At 39.4% G+C, this 25,110-nt stretch overlaps 1 protein-coding gene across 2 annotated transcripts; it reads left to right on the top strand.

Annotated features, from left to right (window-relative positions):
- On the top strand, positions 1-25,110 carry NUDT4 (nudix hydrolase 4). Of its 2 annotated transcripts, none has more exons than XM_071552094.1 (5): positions 1-451; positions 12,537-12,647; positions 18,967-19,011; positions 20,303-20,387; positions 21,436-25,110. In XM_071552094.1, the coding sequence occupies exons 1-5, from the start codon at positions 353-355 to the stop codon at positions 21,636-21,638; spliced, it is 543 nt and encodes a 180-aa protein (XP_071408195.1). In that variant the 5' UTR covers positions 1-352; the 3' UTR covers positions 21,639-25,110. The 2 variants fall into 2 exon arrangements, with proteins under 2 accessions (XP_071408195.1, XP_071408194.1); XM_071552093.1 differs by having other exon boundaries at positions 20,300-20,387.

The following is a 25,110-nucleotide window of genomic DNA, read 5'->3' as shown; positions in this document are numbered from 1 at the left end:
TTGCGCGGAGCGGCGCGGCGGGGCAGGAATGCGCGTTCCGGTTAAATAGTGGGGGCGCAGGGGTGGCCGCCACGGGCGGTCGGCGGCGGCTTCGGGCACGCCGGGGCAGCCTCCATGGCGCGGCGCGGCTCCCGGGGCGGCGGCGGCAGCGGCAGCACCGGCAGGAGGGGCGGCGGCGGCGCCGCGACTCTGTTGTGACAGCAGCTTCGCAGCTAGGACTGGCCTTCCTCCTGGCCCGCTCCCGAGCGGGGGCCTGCGCCCGTGTCCCGGGGCGCGGCGGCGGCGCACGCAGAGAGGAGCCGTGGCGGCGGCAGCGGCGGCGGCCGGGGGCAGCCGGCGTATCACCGCCTCTATGATGAAATTCAAGCCGAACCAGACGCGGACATACGACCGGGAGGGCTACAAGAAGCGGGCGGCGTGCCTGTGCTTCCGCAGCGAGCGGGAGGACGAGGTGAGCCCGCCGAGCCGCCGCGCACGTGGGCCGGGTTGCTGCGCCCGGCCTGGCCGAGGGGCCCGTTCCGCTAACACCGGCCCGCCCCGCCGGGCCGCGTCCCTTTGTCTGGCCGGGGGCGCCTCCCGGGAGACACCACCTGCGCACACAGTTACACCGATGCTCCCTCTGCCCCGAGACGGGGAACGGGGTGACACGGCGGGGCCGTGCGGGTTCCGCGGGAGGCGGCGGCCCGCGGTGGGAGCGGCGGCGGCGGTCGCCGATCGGACCGGTCCGTGCCGGGGCGGGGCGGGCTCGCCTCTCGCCCACCATCTTGGGGCGGCGGGGCGCGCGCCCACGTGCGCGGCCCCGGCGCCCTCGGCAGGGAGCGAGGGCAGGGAAGGAGCGGCGGCTCCCGCGGCGGACGGGACGGGACAGCGGCGCGAGCTCCGGGACTGGCCTTTGTGTGCCCGCAGCGCGCGGAAATCCCGCGAGTGTGTAATGGCGCGTGCAGGGCAGCGCTGGCGTGTCACCCTGAGCGCGAACGCTCTGCCTCGCATGGGTGGGATGAAATAAGAAACTGTGTCTGGGAAAACCGGGTTTTCCCACGAGGAGAATAAAACTGGACTTGGAAGTATTTTGTGAAGGAGCTCGGGAGCCCGAGCGATGGTGTTGCAGTTTGGCCTGTAGGAGGTAGTGCTCGGCCGGGGTTTTCTGTTGCAGCAGAATCGGAAGGTGGCAACAAAGTTGTCTCGTGTTCGAGCCAAGGTCAATGGCACTGCCCGTTATCTGGGAACTCGGGTGATGGCTTCATTGCACAATGCCTTTATACAAGGGCTCAGGGTGGAAGCACACCATTTTCTGATTTCTGTTTTCATTTTCTTGTTTAGCAGCTGTCAAATAACTACAAAGATTAGGGTTTGGGGGTTTTCCTCCCCCTTTTCTATATCCTGAAGGATGCTGGTATCCTTCCCAAGCTGCCAATACAACAAATGTCTTGCTTAAACATCTACTAATATAACTCAACAGTGAGAGGCCTGATCTCAAAATGCAGACCCTTGGGTTTAGGTAAAAAACCTATGTGGTGTTCTAGTATATGCCATTCCGTTTGTGGTATAAATACAGCCTTGGGACCATGCTGATCAACTTTTCCTAATATTATAAGAGAGAAAGGCCCCTAGCAGGAATCTTGCAAGGTTTTGCTATTGGTCTAGCTTTTCTTTGGTCTCTGACACTCGGGTGTGCTTCCCCATTTGTGTGACTTTAGTATTTATTTTTGGATGTTGCTCCAGCTCAGATATATTTGTAGTTCAAACTTCTCAGCCACTGTTACAGATTTCTTGCATCAATTGAAGTTCAAAATTCATTGCTGGGGACATCTTTGTCAGTAATTTCCATTCGTTATTCATTTCCTGATGCGAGTTCTTGTTACTCTGTTTCAGTCTTGCATCTACAGGAGATCACTGGCTACTTCAAAATACTGTTTCTATATAATAGCATCGTCTGAGACAGAATGATAGTAGCAGCTTTGCTGGGCTGTGTGAGAGTGGGTGCTGACACTGCACTAAAGTCCTTTCTGGTATTGCAGAGGAATACCTGTATGGCTCGTGTGAGGCCGGGCTTTGGCACCATGCAGTTAGACACACTCGAGAGTGAACTAAATGGGATAATGCGAAGTCAGATTTAGGATGTAGATTAAGTGTGTGGGAACAGTTCAAATTGCGTTCTGACAAGTTATTTCAAAAAAAGCAGCAACAACAGCTTGAACCTGCTTAGTAGCAGTTTTCCAAGTGCCAGATTCACCTGTATCAGTACAGACTCTATGCCGTATGAGTTTCATGCCTGACTGCTGTTTGTGATTGACTTAAATCACCAGCCCCATTCTCCAGATTGGTTGGATGAGACTTCGTTCTATGTTTTTGAGCACTGTTTTGGTAAGTTTCTGTGTAGGTCTACTTCAAACTCCATGTAAATATCTTCAGTTTGCTTCCAAGTCTCTGCAGATTGTACCATTGATTTGTAGCTGACCTGCATCTCCAGGGTCTTAAAGTGCAGGGTGACTTTTGCTGTGAAGGAACACAAATGCACCTGAGTGCCTGGGAGAAGACAGGAACAGGAGACTCCTGCAGAAGCTATTAGGGTCTGGGAGGTGGGAACTGCAGGGCAGAATAATTTTCATTGTTATTTTGACTTAAATGATTACCCCATAAGCAAATAGTTGCTTGGCTTTAGAAGACAGAAAATAGAACATACAAGTGAAAGCAATTTTTAGCAATACATTTCTATTTAGGAATCTTAAAAGCAAGAAATCCAAATCCCAACTTTTGCTATTTTTTTTTTACTGGAGTTACTATTTGCAAGTCAGTAGCTCTCTGTCTACTTTTCAGCTGATTAGTTTCTGTGTGGACAAGTACTATGAGTATTGATACAAAGCTTAGAATTAACCTTTCTGCTTCCACTGTGACTGTCTGAAAGGCCAGTTTACATCCAGTTGTGCCTGTGCTTTAGCATCTTTTCCTCCTTTCTTGCACTTAGCTTTCTGATGTATCTGTAGACAGCAGTCGTTCCTTTCTTAGCATTTTTTATGAACTGAAGTCTTAAAGCCTCTTCTCTTAAAACCAGTTTTGTCTTTGGATCATCCTGGTTGATCTTACATCTCCTTCAGTTTGACAAACATGTTTTGTAATATGGGGAACACTTGTGGTCGCTTCAGATGGGAACTCACTGTGTTGTATAAAAATACTCCTTTAGCAATTACAAAAACCATTGTAATAGAATTCATCTTTGTCATGATAGTAAAGATGTAATGTCTTCTTGGTGCTTACTGGTGATATCTAAGTAACTTGTTCCAACTTTCCAAACTCTAAACTTGTGCCAGAAATTCACAATATCTTGTTCTTAACTGAATGTGATTCTCCTTTTGCAACTTCAGCATGATGTCCCCTGTTCATAATCATGACTTACAGATACTGCCTCTCAATTTAGAGACAGACATTTTCAGCTACAGCTTTTTGTGCTCATCCACAAAATTTGGGCAAGTCATTAAAACATTTAATGTCTCTATTGTTCGTCTAGCAAAATCTGCTTGTTACAGCAGCTTGGTTCATTTTTTAAGCATATTGCGTTTCTGATGCTACCTTCGTAGCTTTGTTCATGCCAGTGTTACAGATGAGTTTTATAGACAGCGAAGTAACATGTCAGTTGAAAAAGACTGTGGTAGCAAAGGATGGGTTTGACCAAGCACATCCTTTACATTCCAGTATGTATCTATTTTATTATTATTACTATACATCTGTGCATTTATTTGTATTTGTTTTCTGTTTGCTTCTATATTTCTTAATTTGAAACATAGGTAGACTGTAGAATACTGCTGAGGCAAAATTCAGTCTGGTGATTCCTGCATACAATTCCTGCCTACAGCCACTGAACTCCTACTTTCCAGCTGCAGCACCCTGTCCTGTTAGACTTACAGTCTTTGCTTCCAGACTTAAAATTGCTGAGTCAGTTCTCTTGAGTGTTGCAGGCTGGAAACTGGGCTTGCCTGCAGTCCTGCAACCTGTCAAAAGCTTCTGCTTTGTCTTGAGAGCCGGTATTCCAGTGGAAAGCATGTACCTGAGGTGACTGATGGTTGTTCAGATACACCACTGTGAAAATCCACCCTTCCTGTTCCTTCATCTTCAGGTGCATCCACATACGATAGCTTAGTGCTATACAGTCCAGTTTAGTTCAGATTTTGTAGCCTTCATGCTGTGATACTGTATGATTTAAAAAGGAGAGTATCCTGGAGGAAGCCCAAATAGTCAAGTAATGTGGCCAGTAGCTTTGGGGTTTTTTGGGTGTTACAGGAGAAGATCTCTCAGACTACTGCCATTAAAGTGTTGCCTGTTTTGGTTTCAGTGCTGTCATTTGGGGTGAAGAGAGTAAAACAACTAGATATAAACTGAAGTGCTGGCTCCTTTTGTTCTTAGTGGAAATAAAACAGTAATTGCAGGCACTATCTGCCCTTTGAATGAAAAAAAAATCCTGGAAATAAAGCAGGAGAAATCTCATGAAAAAATGCAACAAGGTTATGTGGGTGTGAAATGTGTGGGGGCTTTGGCTTTTTGCTTTGAAAAAGCAAGAAGCTGCTAGGTGTGTGCTGGTATTCAGCACTGTGGAATGGATTGGTGGATTGGTATATGAGGAAATACAAGTTTGTCTTGAGCAGCTTGGAGGGGACTGCAGCTTTAGAATAAGCCTGCAGGAAAGCAGGTACCATGAGAACCGACTTCTTCCACAGGCTGGAACTGCTTATGCATTCAGTGTTCTGCAGACAGGGTTGTATAAAATGATGCTGCCTTAGGGTCTGGGCAGAGGATAGACAAAGAAAGTCTTACCTTTCAAAGCAGAGAACAAAGCAAGCCTTTAAAGCAACCAGAGCAAATAGTAATAAACATAATTTTTCTAGTAATTTGGATAACTGAAATAATTTTAAAAGCTCATCTAATTTTTTTCCATCAACTGCATCTTACTTATACAAATAAACGAGCAGTTATTTTTATCTTGAATATAAACCTTGGGTTCATACTAATTATTTTGGCATCTGTAACACTGCTTTATGTAATCAACTATGGTATCAAAAGCCCTGCTTTAGTGTTCAGCCAGCAGTTGCTAGTGGCAGACCTAAAATAGTTTCATATGCAAAAAAAAAGTCTTCAAGCTTTTCAATTTTTAATTTTGCCTTTGTTGTTCAGCCTTGTACATGAGATGAAAACAGATGAGACTGGTTTTCTTTTCCTATTGAGGCAGTAGGGAGGAAAAAATGTTGTTATACACTTAGGGGAAATGGAGATTTCCCCTCACCCTGAAGCAGGGCAAACACTTGCATGACAACTATTGCCTCTTAACCTTGAGTTACAAATTACAGGTTCCTGGTATTGTAGCTCCTTTTTGGTCTGATTTAGTAATTTTATTTATTGGCTTGTAGAATGTCAAGATATAAGAAACCCTTGCCTAATTTGCCTTGTTCTGGTGGTCACTGTTTCATCATTTTTAAAAGTAGTGTTTTTCAGTTTTGTACACCCATTGCTTCAAATGAGCAATGGTTTTATTAAAGGATAAAAGAAAATGTTATTTTTATTGGTACTGGTCTAAATTGTCTGAAAACCAGAAAGATCTGTTGTAATGTTACCTGATTCATAAAACCAGGGTCCAGAAGTATGACCTGGCTACCCTGGCAAAATGGGGTGTTCTAGGAATTATTGTAAATAAACTTGCAGAGTGATGAAAGACAATCCTTGCTTTGCTTGGAATTTTTCATTTGGTTTCATTATGCTTCTGTGTAAGCTCTTGGGTGTAAACACACAAATAACATATGCTTTGAATAATATGGGATATGACCATGGCATGATATTTAAAGATTTGCACAGTCCCCATAGTGATATGGGCTAACTAGCACTGTGATTGTCTGAAATAATATAGACATATTTTAAAATACCAGAGCATACACATTTCAATGTGCACTTCAAACACACTGTGGTTTTCACTTGTTCTGTCTCATGTCCCTGCCCTGCCAACATACAGGAGGAGTAACTGACAAAGGGTAATTGCTGCCTTATATTTTCCTCAGCATTTTCTTGATACTTGGACATCATCACCCAGGTTGGGTGAGCAATCTGGTCTCATGGAAGGCGTGCCTCCCTGTGTCAGAGGGGTTGGATCTACTGGATGATCTTGGAAGATCTTTAAATGTTCCTTTCAACCCTTTTGACCACTCAATGAATCTGTGCTCTGTGTGCTGTAGAAAGGGGTATAGCTTCTTGAAAAATCGAGACCTACAACAGCTTCCAAAATGGCTCTCTAAGATACATCTGCAGAGGCAGTGTCTGAGTGTTGTGTATCTGTGCAGGCTCATACGGGGTTCCACAGTGGTTACAGCTTGTGTTGATGTTAAGAAAAGTTGAATGTTAGGTTGCTGTGGTAAGGTTTATGTCAGTTAACCAACTAAGGATAAGACACTTGTGTTTATTACTTCCACACAAAAACAGCTTTCCGTAGGCATTGCATATGCACCTTGCTTTCATGTTGGAATCTTTTTTGACAAACTGCAACTGCTTGCCAGGAGTGGAAGCCTGCAAGTTTGGTGAAGCTGTGGGAATTCATCTGTCCACAATGGCAGAAAGCTTTGGTCTTCATTCATGCATCTTCAGATGAACTAGTAATATTTGTGTTTGGACACTGGTGAAAAATATCCTTTTAGCTTATTTGTACCATCCTAAGGTTACTTGGAGGATTTAAACTCGTGGCTAAGTTTCTGTTTGAATTGCCCCAGTCAACTTGTTGTTTCTCAAAACTGCCATGTTGCCAGTTTCTGTGTAATAGAGGACTGGCTGCCTTCTTCAGAAATATATTCAAATCTTAGCTAGAGATATGCATGCCTATATACATGCACATATATGCATATATGTATGTCTAGGCAGGGTTTGTAAAGATGTTTCCTTAAACATATTTTGTAGATGTGTGTGTTCACCGACCAAAGGTTGATGTGTATTTCTTTCCAGTCTTGTTTGTAGAACACTTGAAACGCTTATTTTAATTCAGTGGCTTTCTGACTTGGTGCTTAAGCACTTCAGTGACACCAGCCCTATAAACGTAAATACTTTAAAACAAATTTTTGTCTTCAAAGATGGATGGGTTTTTTTCCGAAGTATCTCAAAGACAGTAAAGGCTAAAAGATAACTTGTCAAGAAATAACCTTGTCATGTCTTTACCTGTAGCTGAACTGCTCTCCGAAGACTTGGAGCTCTTGTTTCTGACAAATGCTTGGATGCTGATCTCTTAGTCAAACAGATTATGTTGCTGAGTAACCAGTAAAGCCCAGCTCTCCTGCTCAGGATTAAGCCATGGTTTCAAATTAAAAGAGATGGACAGCAATATGAGTTTTAGCTCTACCCCTGCTACATTATGGTTTGAGTTTTTTTCCCTGGTCTGTATTAGCAAGCATGAGGGAAGGGAAGAAGGTCATTCTACAAAGTGGATTGGGGAACTGGCCCAATGTGAGATGTAAAACTTCTTTTTATAGGCACTTGAGGGAATTTTCTTGTTAGTCTCCAGGTTTTTTTTTCAGCCAGGAATCTCCTTTTGCCATATGTCTTGTGTGCAAGATCTGCACCCTTCATGACACCATGAGACCTGTCACATCTGATTCTCCAAAGCATGCTAAAGTGTAGGGAGAGATCTGGTGTTACCGGTGACTTGAGTGCTTGTTGATAAGAGGAAGTGTGTTCTGACTGGCATGCCATGGTAGTATAGTCCTGTCCATTCCTGATACAAACATTTCAGCCAAAGAACAAATGACAACCCTAAATAACCAGAGAAAGGTACTCAAATTCTGATCACTATAACAAGTTAGCCAAATATGTGAATTTAATGTGAATTAAAATTTTTAAATAATAAAATTTTAATTTCAAGGTAAAATCAAAATTTCTTCTGAAAGAGGCTGATGTTTCTATCCTCATTGCCATATGGCATTAAAGTCAGAGATCTCAAAGGAAAAATAACTTCCAGATTTAATTTTGAAGTATTATAAAATTATATCTGTATTTTGTTATCATTCATCTTGAGAATGGGAGTAAAGTTGCACTGATTGATGTCCAAACATTGTGCTGCTGCTTTGAAAAGTGATGTTGAAGTAAAGTTGGGAGGATATTTCAGACTTTATTATATTGTGTGGACAGAACCCAGTTTTCTGGGATGTGTTCAAGATGTTGCGCTCAAGTTAATGAGTGTTACAGGATTAATGTACTGTTAGTTAGCCATTCCTCTGCTGTTTTGCCAGTTCCTATTCATTGAAGCTAAATCATCTTTTTAGCCTCTGTCATAGCTTGGACTTGTTTTTCAGTCTGTCATCTTTGAAGTACTTTGCTAGAGGCCCTTGGGCTGGCTGAGGCTGGGCTGAAATGGGGCAGTTGCAGTGGTGCCTTTCTGCCCCAGTTTTTGGGCGCTGACCCTTGAATGGCCGTGAGCTGAGATCGGTGTTGGGTGCACAGGCTGGAAACGAAGCTTTAATGGACAATGTAGTTTTCAGCCACATCAGCTTCCTGAGCTCGTTGTGCCATTGTAGGGGAGAAAGTAAAGACATTGCAGTCTTAACTGGCTTTTAAAATGCTGTCTGATCCTAAGGGGTTTTTTTTTACAACTTGGAATAATATGTTTTCAACTGTAAGTTTGATTTTTCTTTTATTTCAAGTTATGGATGACTTTGTTTTTCTGAAGTCAAAAGAATCCAGCTGTGGGGGTTTGTTCTGTAACTTTAACCTTGGTTTTTTTGTGTAAGTTGGTTTTTAAGGCAATTATTTTTATAAGCTGTAGAGTCCTAACGTTAAGGAATATAGAAAGCAATGATATCTTATATAAACTTAACCAATTTCCTACCACTCTAGTCTTAATAGGAAAAAAGATATAAAGAAGGATAGCTTGTGCTGGTAATTTGTATTACTCTTAGCTGTTGCCATGTTGGTCTTCTGGAATATATGGCTGCTAACTGTTTCACAAGCATTTTTAACTTGAGAATACTAAACAGGCCAAAACTTTGGCATCTTTAGAAATTTTCATTTGTTTGTCTGCAGGCTTAGCATTTATAGTGACCAAGTTCCATGATGCCACCTGCACTGTAATTACCTTTGGGTTTTTGGTTAACCATAGCATGGTTATGTGTATCGATAGGCACTTATTGCAAGTGGGCGAGCTAGCAGTTAGTCTTCCTCACTGCACTCAAAGGTCACTGCTATTCCTGGACTTGAAAGCAAGGTGAAACTTGGCTGGTAACACTTAGTGGAAGAATTTTCCTTTGTTTCCTCTTAGCTGAATTTTGCAGTTTTACTTCCTCACTTGGCAGCATTATGAAAAATGCTGTCTTTACCTTAGTCTTTGGAGTTCAATAAACTTACCAGATATGATGCCAATACTCTAAATTCTTTGAGCAAGAGTTAGCAACAGTAAATATGAGCAACAGAGACATGGGAAAGGCAGTGATCACTAGCAAGTAACACCCCTTGAGAAACCTTAGTCCTTTTTCTGCATTTGGTGATATGAGACACGAATTTCACTGCATAGGAAGTACTTTTGCTTTTTTCTTCTGAGCCTAAGGAGGTCATGATGTAAAATTTGGTTTGCATAAGCCAGAAAAAATGCAGGTGCATGAGATTCTGCAGGGTTGGGTTTTTTTAGTAGACTACTGTAATCTGCGTGACCGTGAACCGCCTCAGAAAAGACCATATGTCCAGGCAACCTAAGTCTGTATTCTTGTAGTTTGATTATCTTCTAGAAAGTGAAAATGAATTGTTGGATTTTTGCTGCTGATTCTTGGCACCTCTCTTGGCATGTGAGTGCACTGTCATGAACCACAGCCTTTTGGTGTCTTCACAGTTAAGTGACATTTACAGCCTAGTACTTTAGGCACTGAAGGATGTATCTTCTGGCTGCTTACACATGGAAACACCTACCTACATTCACTACATGGAAGGAAAAACAACACACCAAAACCAAGACTGCAGTGTGACTGAAAGAATCTGTGTGGAGTGCTTTTCAGCCTTCCTGCACCATCTTGTGACTGCTAGCTGTCAGCATTTGCAGAATCTGATTACCACAAAGTGTGTTTCTGATAGCGTATCCCAGGATGGATGCCTCATGTCCTTGCTGGCTTCATGTGATAATGTTCAGGGTTGAAAAAAATTGTGCATCTGAAGGTCTCAGGGATGTACCCTTAGAGTGGTCCCTTGGATTCAGGCTGTAAAAGCAGTAGGATCACAGAGAATAAAGCATAAATGGAAAGATGCTTGAGAAAATGCTTCAGTTCCAGGGTTTAGTGGAGATTTGAATAGTTAGTTGCTAAAATGAATTCCCAGGCTGTAATGCCTGGGAGTTTATTGTATATGTAGCTGCAAAGCCTATCTGCAGGAGCTGATGTATTTTCATGTTGATTACTTGTTAGGCCTATTAGTTTTTGCTTCTTAAAAGCTAATAAATGTACAAACCCAGCCTGATAGTCTATTGATCAGATCAGTGGTAGTCAACTACTGTATATAGATGCATACAGAATTCCTGGCTTTATGCCACACTGCTGGAATGAGAAAGCCAATTTATCCCATAATGGTAATTAAGAATTTTATGTTTAGCTTTAACTAAACAATGAATGCTGATTTAAAACTCTTCTACCAAGCTGGGAATGATTTAATGTGATATAACCATCCTTTTGTTCATTGTTGTTGCTAGCTCTTGCATGGCTGGAGTGAATGTTAGTTTCATCAGTAGAAAATAATATGTAATGCTTATATCTGAAATCTGATAAGTGAAGTCTTAAGTTGGTTTTTACAACTGTTCTTTAAGAACTCCTGACATGGTGGTTCTGTGTAGAGATACAGGTGCTTCATCTATGTATTCAAATTTTTTTTCTACAATTACATTTAGTAGAGCTGTGTATACTCTGGAAATCTTCTGTTAATGTCAAAAAGATCCTAGGAAAACAAAACCTTTGGCTGTGAAGATCGAGTTGGCATGCATTTCTGTCCAACCTCGTTGCCTTTGCTGACAATTTCTAGGTTTTATGTAGCTGAGTAAATTATGAGTTGACTAAAAAAAATGAACATTTAGATCAGATGCTAAGAATGCATCTGTACTAAGTGTGTATTGGGAGAAATTAGTGCAGTGGAGAATCCTTCAGAGTAAGACTAATCTTGACTGCACATAAGATAAAAATTACAAGGCAGTGTCTGTGAGATCAGGCTCTTCCAGGTGTGGACCTCAGAATGCACATGTATTGTTGCATTCACAAAGTATGCAGTCATCTTAATTACACTGCCTAGTTCCTGTAGGTGAACCTACAACCTGTTTCCATGAGTGCCAAAGGGACATAGTATAAGTAAGTGGTAATCATTTCCCTGTTGCTGTCATCAGGGAGTCATTTTCCTACTTAATCCAGTAGGGGATAAGTTTAAAGTCCATCAAGGTAGTTGGTGGGGACTGGGACTGTCACTTCAGTTTTCTGGCACCAGTGAAAACTTTAACCTTTAGACTGAGGTTCTTGTTGCTAGTCTTTTAATTGCTTTTTAAGATTTGAGCGCTGACCCTGCCCTTTTACTCCCCACAGTTGTTCTTTGACTTCAGAGTAGGGTTTATGTAAGTATTGCCTAGAATATGAAGCATTTTACTGCACAGATGACTGTCTTGCTAATCGGGACATGTCTCAAAGACCAGTTAAACTGTTTATTTCCGTGTGGGCCTGAATCAAGGTCTTACTTTCATCAACTTCTATTGCAAAATTACTCCAAATACTAGGCATTCTAGTTTGCTGAACAGGTTGATAAAATCTTAGCTCTGAATATTGTGAAGGACAGATCCCATAGACAGGGGGATTTAATTTGGTGTATATCAATGCTGGAACCAGGTTTGAGTCAAATTAAGTGAAATTAAAGTGTCTTGGTAAAAAATTGTTCTTAAATTTAGAAATCAAATTCAGTGTTTTGTGGTTTTTCCTCTTACATAAATGTTTAAAAGAAGCCAAATTGGACAAAGGCCAATGAAGTACTCTCCTTGTATTTTAGTTATGTAATATTGTAAGCATGTCATACTAACATAACACTTCAGTAACTAAAAAGAAGCTAGTTTCAGACTAAAAATTGGAACTATTTTGAGAAGTCCATTATTTTATCCAAAATATGCCATTCCAGAAGAAGTAGTTTATTTTCTATGTGATGAAAATATCTTAATTTTCATGCTTTACCTTCTATATGATCCGAAGACTTACTCAGTATCAGAAAATATTGTTACTAGATTTTTGTTGTATACATTCTTTTCTGTGTGCATTGTCTTCTGCGTATTTGTGTCTATGCATCCAATTAAAGTGTTGGTACAATGAGACTGCAATGACACTGTCTTGATTTACTTGTTTTAAAAAGACTGGATGTCAATTATTTCACTTTTTTTACAATTTCTGGCTGCCTGTTATGTTTCATTCCCAAAGTCTGTCATCCATTTGACTAGGTGCATAAGTGCATTGCTGAAAAAGTAGATAGTAGCAAGATTCCTGACTTGTGAGCTATATTTGACAGTCACTTGCAATTATTTATAGGTGCTGTTGGTGAGCAGTAGCCGATATCCAGATCAGTGGATTGTACCAGGTGGAGGAATGGAACCAGAAGAGGAGCCAGGGGGAGCAGCCGTGAGAGAGGTGTATGAAGAGGTAACAAAACCAAAACAAAGCAAAAACTCCAGCTGTTTTTTCCTGCTGCTATCTTCAGATGGGAACCAAGAAGGAAGAGGGAACTGTCTCTTTTATCCAGTATTTGACTGAGACCTCTGTGATTATGAAATTCAAAGAGCCGCAGTTCTCTGTTAGAATTGGAGTATAGTGTGGTGAGGTGAACTAATTAACTTAGCTTGCTTCCCAGCAGTCTTTCATTTCATAGCTAAATTTCTGTCTGCCTTTATAAAAACACTTACTGGAAGAGGAACTGTGACTTCATGCCAAATGACATATTATAATAGTGTAACATTTCTGTGTTTGTGCAGAAAATGTTTGACTCACAGCTTTTCTAGAATGGACTGAAGGTGAACTAAGGATCAATGTGTAGCTGCAAAGAAAGATAAATAAACAGACCCTTGAGGACAGATTAGACATTGATGTATCTGAGCAGATGAGAATTGATACATTTTATCTATAAAGATGGCACCATATTCTGCCTTTCTGTCTCTGCTCCTATACCCAGGCAAAACAGAGCTTTAAGTCTTGATGAATTCAGGCAGTTTCCCACTCCAGTACAATACTTAAATTTCAAATTCAAAATTCTGGGGTTTCATTTGCTATTTTTTTTTCCTAGGAAAGCTGTCAAAAATGTTAAATATTACTTTAAGCCAAATAAAACTGCAAGAAAATTCAGAGTATCATACTTTTAAATAGGAGGTATAAGATTTTGCAGAAAGTGGATGCATCCTGGCAAGTGAGTGAACGGCAGGATTTCTACCAGTCTTGAACAATTTTCTCATCCCTGTTTGACTATGGCTACTCCCAAAATATACTAATATTAGTATGAAGAATGATGATGATATTATTACTATTACTATTAGCTGTGGTATCTAGTGGTTTAGTTTGCTTACCCTTGAGACTGGTTCTGTTGTGTTGTTGTGGCTTAGGAACTTGGTGCAGATGTGACTTGCACCAAATGCTGCCTGCTGTTCAGTGTCAAAATGAGATCTGTGAACTGTGATTGTGACCCTCCTCCCTTTTTACATGGGGAACTGACTAGTTCACTATTCAGTGCTCTTAGCAGCCTTCATGAAGCAAAGTTAAAGCACAAATAAGCCTCACTGTATCAAAGTTGTTCTGGACTGTGTTCATTTTTGCTAGAGGAGCTGATTTTGATCTGCACAAGACACACTCATCCACAAGGTGGTCCATTTGAAAGAAACAAGGAGTTAAGTTTGTAGGAATGAGTCAGGAAAGATTTAGGCTGCTAAACAGGAGTAGCACCTCTGGGGAAAGTCCTGGTTATTCCCACTGCCACAACTTCATGGGTGGAATTAAAAAGCACAGTCTTGTGCTCAGGGTTCTTCTGAACACTGGTAGTTTTAACTGCTAATCTGACCTAAGACATAGCCCATGATGAGAGACAGTGAACTTTCATCTTCATGTCAAACTAGAGCTGACTGAACTGTAGTCATATGTTTGGCTTTTTTTCTTTGGTGGTTGAAGAATGGATGATCTTGAAGGGACTATGGTTTTTACGATGTTTATGGTGTACAACATGAAGTGCCAGCCATATTCAGCTTTGAGCTGTGCTTGCAATTGCATAAAGACTTCTCAAAGGCTAGAGACTTCAATAAGCAAAAATCGCTTGGTGACGTTTGTTCTACACCTTGATCAGCCTTAAAAGCTCATGCCTTAAATTAAGATATTCTTTAACTGTGGGCTAAATCTTTTGTACTTCCAAAAGATTGCAAAGCACCATATTTAAAGAAAAACACATTTATTGAGGGGTTTGAGCCATGGGAATTCGTACTGACCTTTCTAGAGATTGATGTCCTTTCTATTTTTATACTAAGGTCAATGTCACCTAGCAAGCTGGTTACAGTACACTGAACTGTTAGGAGTTTTGTGAATTAATAAACTTCAAAGAAAACACAGTGGCACCGTTTTGAAATGCACAAACTAAGCATTGGCTTCTATTAGTTTATTTCAATGGATAAATTCATAGTGGGATTTATAATGCCATTTCTTAATGGTAGGAGTGTTGATATCCCTCACTTTGACACCAGCAGTAGTGCATTTAAAATCTTTGATTTAAAACCCAAGCAAAGATCTGTGTAATCAAATCTACATGGACACCAGTTGTTTTATAGTCTTCATGTGCACATGACTTCAGATTTTTTTTATCCTTAAGTTCGTATTAGTGACATGGGTTTTTACCTCTACTGAATATTTAGTATGTTTCATTTAAGTTTGTCTGACATTTCATAGGTTACAGGAACTTGACAGGCTATCTAATTGTTTAGATACAATAAACATTTACAAACATCAAAGTGTAGAGTACCAAAATCAAGATACTTATATAAAGCAATCCCAGAAAGGTATCAAACCTTGTCTAAATGAGGAGCTACTCTGTTAATGCATTTGGAGCTTAATCTTTAATTGCATAGTGCGAAAGCTGAAAGTTGATTGCGCGTTCACTGTTCAAAGAGAAATGACACGAAAGAGTGGCACGCTGGTGGCCTTGTAAATGGAGGAGCACCCTCTCACTCCCTTTCCTTGTTCCATCTCACAAAAAACAGACTCTTGCTTTGTTTGAACTTAGTAGTATTTGGAAATGCCCACTAGCAAATATGCAGTTTCCAGACCTGTGTGAATAGAGCTTTTGAGAAGAGACTGATCCTGAAGGTTAATCTGCTGTAATAGTGAAAATGACAGTAATATTATCTAAGACCTCTCACAGGAAATGGAGGAATCAGCTCCAGTGAGCATCTAATATTTAAAAAATTATTAAATGCTACAGACTAGGCTTAGGGAGACACTTCAGGAAATAAATCAGTAAAGCATCCTTTCAGCTGAAAGATTATGGCAGATACAGCAAAACACATTGTTTTATAAGAATATGCAAAAAAGGGGGCAGGAATATTCTTCTACTGTGCCTTCAGAAGTGTAGCCATTAAAGTACTAACTCAGAGTTAAAAATAACTCAGACTTTCAGATTTTAAGCAACTTTCTGCCCTGGTAGACTGTTAGCTTAAAAATTAAACTGCAGCATGACTCTTGCTCCATCTACAGGAAACAGGCAAGTCTGACGCACATCAGACTGTGGTACTTCTGGAGCTGCCAACAGGAATGACCTCGAGGCCAGAAAGATTATGGGATAGAGGATAGTTTTCTCTCTTGTGGTTGGATTTACACTAATGCTAAAATTTATGCATAAAATTCAGATTTGAGGTCTTATGTCCCTAGTACTCTGAGTTCCTTAGAGAAACATTTGGGGGAATTCAACAGCTTGTCTGTCAAAAGAAATGCTCAGGGGTTTTCAGACCTTCTCCCAAAGTTTAGACTGCCTTACACACTTCTAGCAGCTTATAGGAGTCTGCTTACTTGAAAAGCCATATTTTAACAGCCATGAGTACATAAAGGCCAAAGGAAGAAGTATGTTTTTATGAGAGGCAAAATGGTTCGAAGCCTAGAATTTAACCAGTGCACTGGATTAGAAGCTTACCAGTGGGAAAGGGGGAACTTCATTTGACTTTCTGGGGATAAAGCTGGCATGTTTCTTGGTCCTCTGGCACTTAGTTTTGAAACATTTTGAAGGAACTACATTACAATAAGAACTTGTAGGAAATGTTTTTCTTAACAAAAGCATTTAAAAGTTCAATGTCAGATTTAAGTACTTTTAAAACTATGAAGATTGTTCAGTTGAATATATTTCTTTCAGAGAAAAACTGGGACTTTTAACTACTACCCTTTTATACTTTAGGGTTAGAGGTTTTCTAAAGACACTGCTGTTTGCAGGAATGATGCTACGTTTTGGAAGCATGTATCCGCGACTATAGCGTAACCAGACATCAGTGACAGTAATCACATTTATGTAGCAACATCTGGTCACACCAGAGCGTCATTACAAGCTTTTGGGGAGTTTTTACGCTTAATGTAATGGAGTGCTTGTAATCATTTCATTCAGAATTACTTAGCTAAGAGTATTTGTTTAAACAACTGATTTTCCTTGGAGAGAGAAAGGAGAAACTGTTAAGTAAATTCCACTTAGAGTAACATTGATAAATTCATATTGTGACTATGAGGTGCTAAGTTGAAAAAACTTCTCTATGAAAGCTGTTCAGCATTGATAACCCTTGCTGGTTATGGTGTTTTTGCAGCATGTTAAATATAGTTAGTTGTCACTCCCACTTAGCAGCTCAGAGAAGCCCTCCTCCATCTACTGATGACAAGTTTTTGTCCTTCAACTGCCCTGTGGCATAGACCTGCCTTCAAAAGTCTTTACAATGTAAAAAAGACCTTCACCAGGACTTCTAAAAGAGTTAAACAACCTTTAAAATTTGAGGGGAAGTTGGGGTCAGTAGATGGTGCAGCTATTTGGGTTTGGCGAGAGGAGTCTTTTTTTTTCTCCCTCTGGTGGAGCATAGTCCCTTTTCATGCAGTTTCCTAGTAAAAGGTTTGAGAAACTTGCAGAGTCTGTACTGGCCTCACTGTGAGGCTCTTAAGCCATATATTTAAGGATATTAAACAATCTTGTTCCCTGCTGCAACTTGAGGGACTAAATGAAGTTACAAAATGGTACTGAAAAAGCTGCACAGTTGGACAGTTGAAGTATTAAAAGAAGACTAATCCACAGATTCATGTTTACTTTTAATGGAATAGGATGATGGGAAATCGCTTTTTCTAGTTGTTCATTTTGCAACAATGTAGAAATCTTAAGGGTGTAGTAATTCCTAGATAGCGCAGAATGAGAAGAAAAGCAAAAATTGGGGACAGAAGCATATGTTTGTAGCCCTTTAGGTTCTGCTTCTTTTTTTAAAAAAGATACTGTAATGTTGAGGAAATTAGGACTGATCAGTATAAATTAAACATTTCTTCAGCATCTTCCTTTAGGCTCATGATTGCTTTTTCATTACTCAGCATAAAGCACAAGCAGTCTTTAGTGCCCATTGTTGCATAGCTTACTCTTTCAGACCAAACTAAGGGACTGCCACTTTCCCAGTTAATGTGCTACCTAATCACTTACCCAGCAGGTCCGGTCGTGTATTTCAGCTTCATCATCTCTAAAAGGTATTTTGGTCATCACAGCAGACAAATGGAATATTATATGTAGTTTTGCATTTACTTCTGGTCTTGCTCTTGCTTTGGATAAGCAAAATGCTTGACTTGCACCGGCTGAGATCAGACTTCCTTCATCAAAAAGGCTTAATAAAAAACAGCAACAATCTGCTTTCTTTAAAAAGAGAGTCACAGAAAACATTCACTTGTAAGACTTTGATTAGACTTACTGCTAAAGCAGTTATTTGTCAGAGTTACTCCTTAAAATGTAATTAAGATCCATATGGTCCTTTATATAAAGACATAAGACATCAATAACTGTCTTTGGCTAAAGCTGGAAGCAAAGACTGAGGATTAGAAAATGCCATCTTAGTGCTAGGAAGCCCTGTTTTAAATACTGGTTATACAACAAGACTAAAAAATCTAAATATGGCTTTGTCTGCCGGTAGGCAACAAACACCTTGATGTCTCAGGCATATGGACTGTGTTTTGTTTAGAATTAATGGATGATCATATGTTTGTAGGAAAAGGCATTATGTATTACTTTTGGAAAAGCAAACAACAACCACCATCCATAACTGAATTGAAACATCACTAAGGGATTGTTTTAAAACATTGGATTAAAACTCTGAATTTAAAGCCTTTTGTAATATTACTAATTAGAAAAAGAATTAAAAAATGTAGAGAACTGGGGATATAGATTTGGTTTTTGTATTACATGCCAAAAGCTACATTTTTATATGAAAACCAGCACACAGGAAGTCATGCTGCAAGATCCATGTGATAAGCTACAGTTTAATGTGTTACTGTATTTTGAAGACTCGTACATAAGTTTCTGTGTAAAATAGCAATGGAGTTTCAAGGATTGCTTCTCTAGATTAATTATTATACAATGTGAAATTATCCTATCTACTTGGATTATTTCAGTACTGGATATCATTTATCTATTGAATAAAATACAGTACACAAAGAACATGGTAAGTAATAGAGCATTTTGGTCTGGATGGAAATCTTGAAAGATTTATGCTTTCTTTGATCCACTCATTAGGTCAACCTTTATACCCTACTACTTGTAAGTACTCTAAAACTAGAAACTCTAGAAGCAATCCCACACTATCTAATCAAAACTTAGGTTAAAATAGTCGTTTAAAAAGCCCTGATAAGGAGGAAGATGCTAATGTAGGAGAATGGTACTGATATTTTAGGTTTTTAAATTAATACCACATGTTAACACTTGTTCCTGTTTGTTTTGTAGGCTGGAGTAAAGGGAAAGCTAGGCAGACTACTTGGCATATTTGAGGTGAGCTATTTCTTTTAAGTGTTTAAAAAGAATGGGGCTTTGGTTGTGTTTTTTTGTGAAGATTAATAAACTTAAGTGCATTAAGTATTACCTACCTATAATTTTGCAATGCTTCTGGATGTGCTACATTAGACAGGTGACTGACTTTAGTTGTTAATGCAACATGTGAAAAATTGAATAGGAAGAATTCAAAGTACTTAAACCACTTTCACAGAACCAGAGTCACAGAATATTCTGAGTAATTTTTTTAGGTTACTTCTAACTTAAATCAAGGTCCTACTTCAGTTTCACAACATGGCCCCACAGTTGCTAGTACTATAGAAAAGGGCATACCTTGTAACCTGGGGATGGAACTGAGAGAAGATGGACATTAATGCTGCTGAGTCCTCCTATTCTGGAATAACAGGCAGAAAGGATACATGTTATAGAGACAGATAAATCTATTCCATTTAATAGTCATACTAACTAACTTAGATTTTTTTTATTTACCAGTAAAGCACAACAGTTTAAAAGTATATTGAGTTTGTAGTGAAACAGAGTTAAGTAGGAAAGGTTGTTGGCACAAGGATACCATCGTGTGTAAGGGGAGCTAGGTCGTAACATCTCTTGGTTCTTAATATAGTTGTAATCTTAGATGTTCCGAGATTTTTTAGGAGCTTGGCCCTTTTCCAAGGGGAAAGATGGTTTGATTAGTCAGGCAGCACCTCAAACACTGCCACCAGCTTGCTCTGGAGCTAGCAGGGAGTGATGCCTATGCCAGCCTTGTGTGGACTTGACTGCAGCACAGCAGCCTTGCCCTGAGAAGACCGTCTCTGTCAGTCTGTGTTAGACCTGCCGTGTGCAACACATGATTTCTAAAGAGGTGTGATCATGGCAAACCTGTTGAGTGAGCAGATGGGAATGATTTTTGCATTTGTCATGATTGCAAGTGTAGGCTATTTAATTTGTGTCACCTACTGAGTGAAAATTTATAGCCAGCATTGTGTAGCTGACCTGGATGACCAAGGACATACTTCGGCCACAACTTCACAATCTTCAAAATTGTTTGTGTCATCTTTGACTTGTTTGGGGTTTTTTTTGACCTAGTAGAACAGAATAGCTGTTTCAAATAAAACTTTTGTTTTCCCATCATTTTGGGTCTCATCAGTACAGATGTTTGTTTAGCCAAAATAAAAGCCAGGTTTGCTGGCAAGTATGCTTTACAGGTAAGTCATTTCTAATCTTACAGTTGTGGTAAATGTGTAAGTCATTTTGCTGAGAATTAAAACTTCTATTTCTAATATTCAAGCAGAACCAGGATCGGAAGCATAGGACATATGTGTATGTTCTTACTGTGACGGAAATACTGGAAGACTGGGAGGATTCAGTTAATATAGGTAAATTAATTCTCTGGCTTCATACTGCACTTAAAAATGTATTAAGCGAACTTTTTTCATTTTTCTGAAGTAATTTGTATAATTTGGGGGGAATACTAATTCTGTTCTAGAAACTGAAGTTATTGGATGCTATTCATACCTGGGGTTATTTCCAATACATTGCATTATTCTTATAATAACATTTTTTTCCCGTCATAATACTTAGAATACTCTAATATTAGTTCAGGATACAGCTTGTAATTTTTTTAAGGGCCAAATACCATATTGCCAAATTGTTTCTTCCTTAAAATTAGAATGTTTTGCTCTTTGATACTGTAGGGTGTTTTTGAAAGTGTCCTTGACCTTAAACAAACAGTTTATATATGTTCAAGCATAGTACCTGTAATGCCGTAAACCCAAATGAAAAACAGAATTCATTCCACTTTTAATAATACTATCCTTGACCTTGTCTGTAAGTATTTTCAGAAACTTTGACTTTTAAAGGACTTACTTTTTAACAAAAAAGATGGCCTTAGGATGATTGTAGTAAGATTTTCTTGAAACATAAACATATTTCTGGTATAAGGTATATTATTTTTAAAAACTTGGAGCTAACCTGTGTAACTCCATACATGGATACATATGGAGATTTTTGAGTATGGAACACTGCTTTTGAAATCAGACCAACCCATTCTCTGTAACTTTGTGTGCATGCATATTCAGTCTAAAGTCTGTTTTTCTGCTAGGCACAACAATATAGGAAGGCAGTATTGAGTCGTTTAAATACTATCTTTTTTTTTCCAAAGAATAGATGTGGCTTTTTGAGCATATGAATGGTCATATGAAGTTCTGCCCAGCATCTTCTTCAAGAGTGTTACCTGAATGGCTTTATTACGAATTGCATTTTAGTAAACTTGAGTGAATCTCTTGCATTTATCAGTTCTTTCCAGGTTTTTTCACTCCCTTTCACCTAACCACTTCAGCTTCTAAAGAACTGAGAGAAAGTGAATGAGTAAATAGGACCCAATGGTGCTGTTAAAATTTTGTAACTCTGTTCTTCCTCATTCAGGAAGAAAAAGAGAATGGTTTAAAGTAGAAGATGCAATCAAGGTCCTTCAGTGTCACAAGCCTGTTCATGCAGAGTACTTGGAAAAACTGAAACTGAGTTGTTCACCCACCAATGGAAACTCCGGGGTTCCCTCTCTTCCAGATAATAACTCCTTATATGTCACTTCTGCACAGACTTCTGGGTTGCCCTCTACTGTGAGATAAACATTTGAATTACCTTTTTACTCATGTCACAGCGGGAGACATCTGTGATCACATGTATGCATCTGTGTAACTGTCAGTTCTAAGTGAAATATGTGAATGTGTCATAATGTCAAATTCATTTGAACATGTTTTTCTTTTTTAACAATGTAAAATAGTATTTCAGCAAACCAAAGCCATATAGGGATTTTTTTAAGATGCCTTAATAGGCCATTTAAGAAAAAAAAACCTTGAGTATATAATTTTCCATATCTGCTAAAATAAAATATGCATCTCAGTGGTGTTCAGCTTATTTAAGACTTGTGAGTTTTAGTCAGTAGTTAAAGCTTGAGCAAATAGTCTTCTACTAAACTCTTACTTGGTATCCACAGATGAAGTGCTAGTGGGAATTGGGTAAATGGATGTGTTGAAGGCAGAGATGCATACAGGTGACTACAATAAAGCACTAAACCACATTCAGCCTGTCCAGAGCAAAGGATACCAACTCTAAGCACTGCTTGCCTGTTACCCAAAAGATTGCCTTGTCCTATGCAATCTTCATTAATGTATAACTACATGAAGAACAAAAACTTTGTCTTGCAGCTACCAAAACTGTCCACTATAATTCTGTGCCATCACTTGGTTAACTGATGACCTGTCAGAAGACCTGGGTGAAAAGCACTGTAGATCCCTATTCCACTCTTTTTCCCTTTTAACATTGATACATGTTTTGATCATGGTGTAATTACACTGCAGGTTCCAAAAACATCTAATCTTCAATTAGAAGCACCTCATGTTGTGTTCAGGCAGTCCATTACAATGTAAAAATGTTTGGAGGAAGGTAAGACTTAACCAGGGCCACTCTTGGGTTACAGAGTTGTCTATGGGCAAGCATGTGCTGAGGTGTCTTTGCCCTTCAAGGAGCTCATAGTGCTACCTCCAGGGCTTGGGACGGGTGTGTTGATACTTACTACACTAGTAGGGAAATAATACTACTTTGTCTTATTCAGAGGGTGGGTGTGCTGAAAACCCCAATTTTAAGTTAATTCTTAAATCCTTCAATTCTACTATTTTAACATCAATTAGTTTAGCTTCTTCAACCAAAAGCTGGCCTCGTGATAAAAATTTAGTTGGAATAAATGAGGTACAGCTGACAACTTCCCTGATCTTAATTATTTTCTCCTCTTCTTCAGCCAAAAAGATGAAAACTAAATCCACTGTTGGTCTTAATGTTTTTACCATAGGATTACTCTCTGTATGTGTGTGTGTGCGCATGGTTTCTTCTACAAGAACACAATCTCATTCACATGAACCTCCTCCTTCTGAATTTTTTCTAGGATCTAAACCCAACTGTACCTCCTTTATATCCAGCCAAAACAGAGGTTGAGGTAGACCACTACCTCACATGTGAAGTTAATTCTGGATAAAGCTCATTCTCTTATAGAACATTTGAATCTTTGTAAATAGTCCAACTAGTAAATAGTGAGTGTAAAATGGAAAATAAATGTAATTTAAACCTTTTGTTACTCAATACACAAATGGTTAACTTCTACTTTTTTAACACAAATTGTGTAAAATGCTGCTATGAATTTTTTTGTGCTGTTACACTTTTTTAGGAAAAAAAGTCATTGCCACAAGTTACTCCTAGAAAACTAATCTTGTGCCATATGTAAATGCAGTGAAACTAGGGAGGCAGATGATGTGATCTCTTAATGCTGCTCTCTTTGAAGAGGCATAAATACTACTGACAAAAGGCATGAGCCACTGGAGGCTTTTGAAACAGTGGGTAGGGCACTGTTTTCCATCTCTCTTAGCTCCTTGTCCAAGTCACTTCCAGAACTGTAAAGAACACACAAATGTTCAGGTGCACCTGAGGGTGGAAGTATTGCCAACAGCTTATCCATCTGCTCAGCCATGAGGTGGGGGCCAGGGAAGGAGTGTTGGCACTTCAGTAGTGCACACTTGGGTGCCTGCTTGACACTGAACCTGATCCAGACTGGGACACCATTTGTCAGCTCACTACTTGAAACTAAATGGTCCATCCAATGCACAGTTTTGCCAGGTGAAACAGGGGAAGGTAGAGCTGAGCAGGATGAATGTCTAATCTTTGGTAAAATCATACCCAGGGTGTTGAACGGTACTTCTAGCTCTAAAGCTGCCTTTAAAAGAATGAATCATTTAGTTCCTGGTTTTGATCACTTTAATGCTCACTTTTTTTGTTCAGTAGTTATTTTAACACTTTAAATGGAGCAAACTTGTACAGGTATTCTTGTAACAAGATTATATCGAGTCTGTGAAAGCTAAAACAAGAATCCAGAGTTTCAAGTTCTTATTCATAAAGAAAAATGCTGTCTCCATTTCACATTCTTGGAATGAAACCAATCCAAGCTTGTATGAGATTTAGTGGTAATGCATGATTTTGTAACTCTTGAATTATGTATTTGATAATAATGTAAAATGTACAGTATTGTTGTTGCTAACAAACGCAGAGTTGATTGCCTATAAATATTTTGGTTATTTTTTGGTCACACACATTTAAGCTGTTCAGTAATGCCAGACAGGTGTTTGGGGTTTTTTTTAACAGCATTTGTTGTATAAATCTCTTCAGTCTCTATGCAACCTTCAGAATTAAGCTTTACTGCTTAGTTTGACTTCTGCTCCCTTTCAAAGATAAATGTTTTGTGGATTGCAAATGTATACTGAAAACACTTCAGTTATGCTACAGGGGAACAACTGTAGTAAAGGGTCGGCAGTACAGCTTCAGTACTAATGAAATCTGACACTAAACTCCAACAGAAAGGATCTGTGTAAAAATGGAAATAGGAAGGCTACACTTTTTTCTACTTCCTATCAATTTAAATGTAGAAGCATTTTGTTTTTACATGAATGTCTATTTAGATGGGTGAAACCTATTTCATACAAAGCAGATTTGGGATTTTTCTTATGCCATAAATTCTGTACAATGTGTCCAGATTTGGTTCTGCAGAGGAGAACTGGAAGAGACAGGTTGTCATCTGCAATTGTCAATGAGTAGTTTGTACCACTGGTTTTCCTGACTTAGGTTTTGAGATTCTCAGGAGTTAAGATTGTGGTGGTATCAAAGAAAAAAAGCCTTAAAGTTTAAAATCACATGGAGCCAGAATTAAGTGAAATGGATGTGCTTTTAAACATTGCCAGAAATACCGAGGTACTGCACAAAGGCTGTTCAAGTGAAAACTCTTTACTTTGGTGCTTATTGCACCCCTGACTTAGCCTAGGATTGTTCTGTTAACAATGTGCTGTGGAAAAAAGCCTAAGGGGCACTTGGTGACACTTGGTTTCATTACCAACATGGTTTGTGAAGTGAAAACTGAAGGGAAGGGGGGTTGGGGGGCGGGGGGAAATTAAGCTGTAAACATTTTGACCTGCTTGCATGGATTTTCTCTAATGATTGATGTAAGAATTTTGACTTTTTATATTTGAGGAATACCAGAATAAAATCTAAATTAGTCCTGTG

This window comes from Pithys albifrons, chromosome 3 (assembly GCF_047495875.1).
Source record: "Pithys albifrons albifrons isolate INPA30051 chromosome 3, PitAlb_v1, whole genome shotgun sequence".
In the NCBI taxonomy this organism is placed as follows: Eukaryota; Metazoa; Chordata; class Aves; order Passeriformes; family Thamnophilidae; genus Pithys; species Pithys albifrons.
Note: the sequence above shows the minus strand (reverse complement) of the source record. Positions and strands in the feature narration are given on the sequence as shown.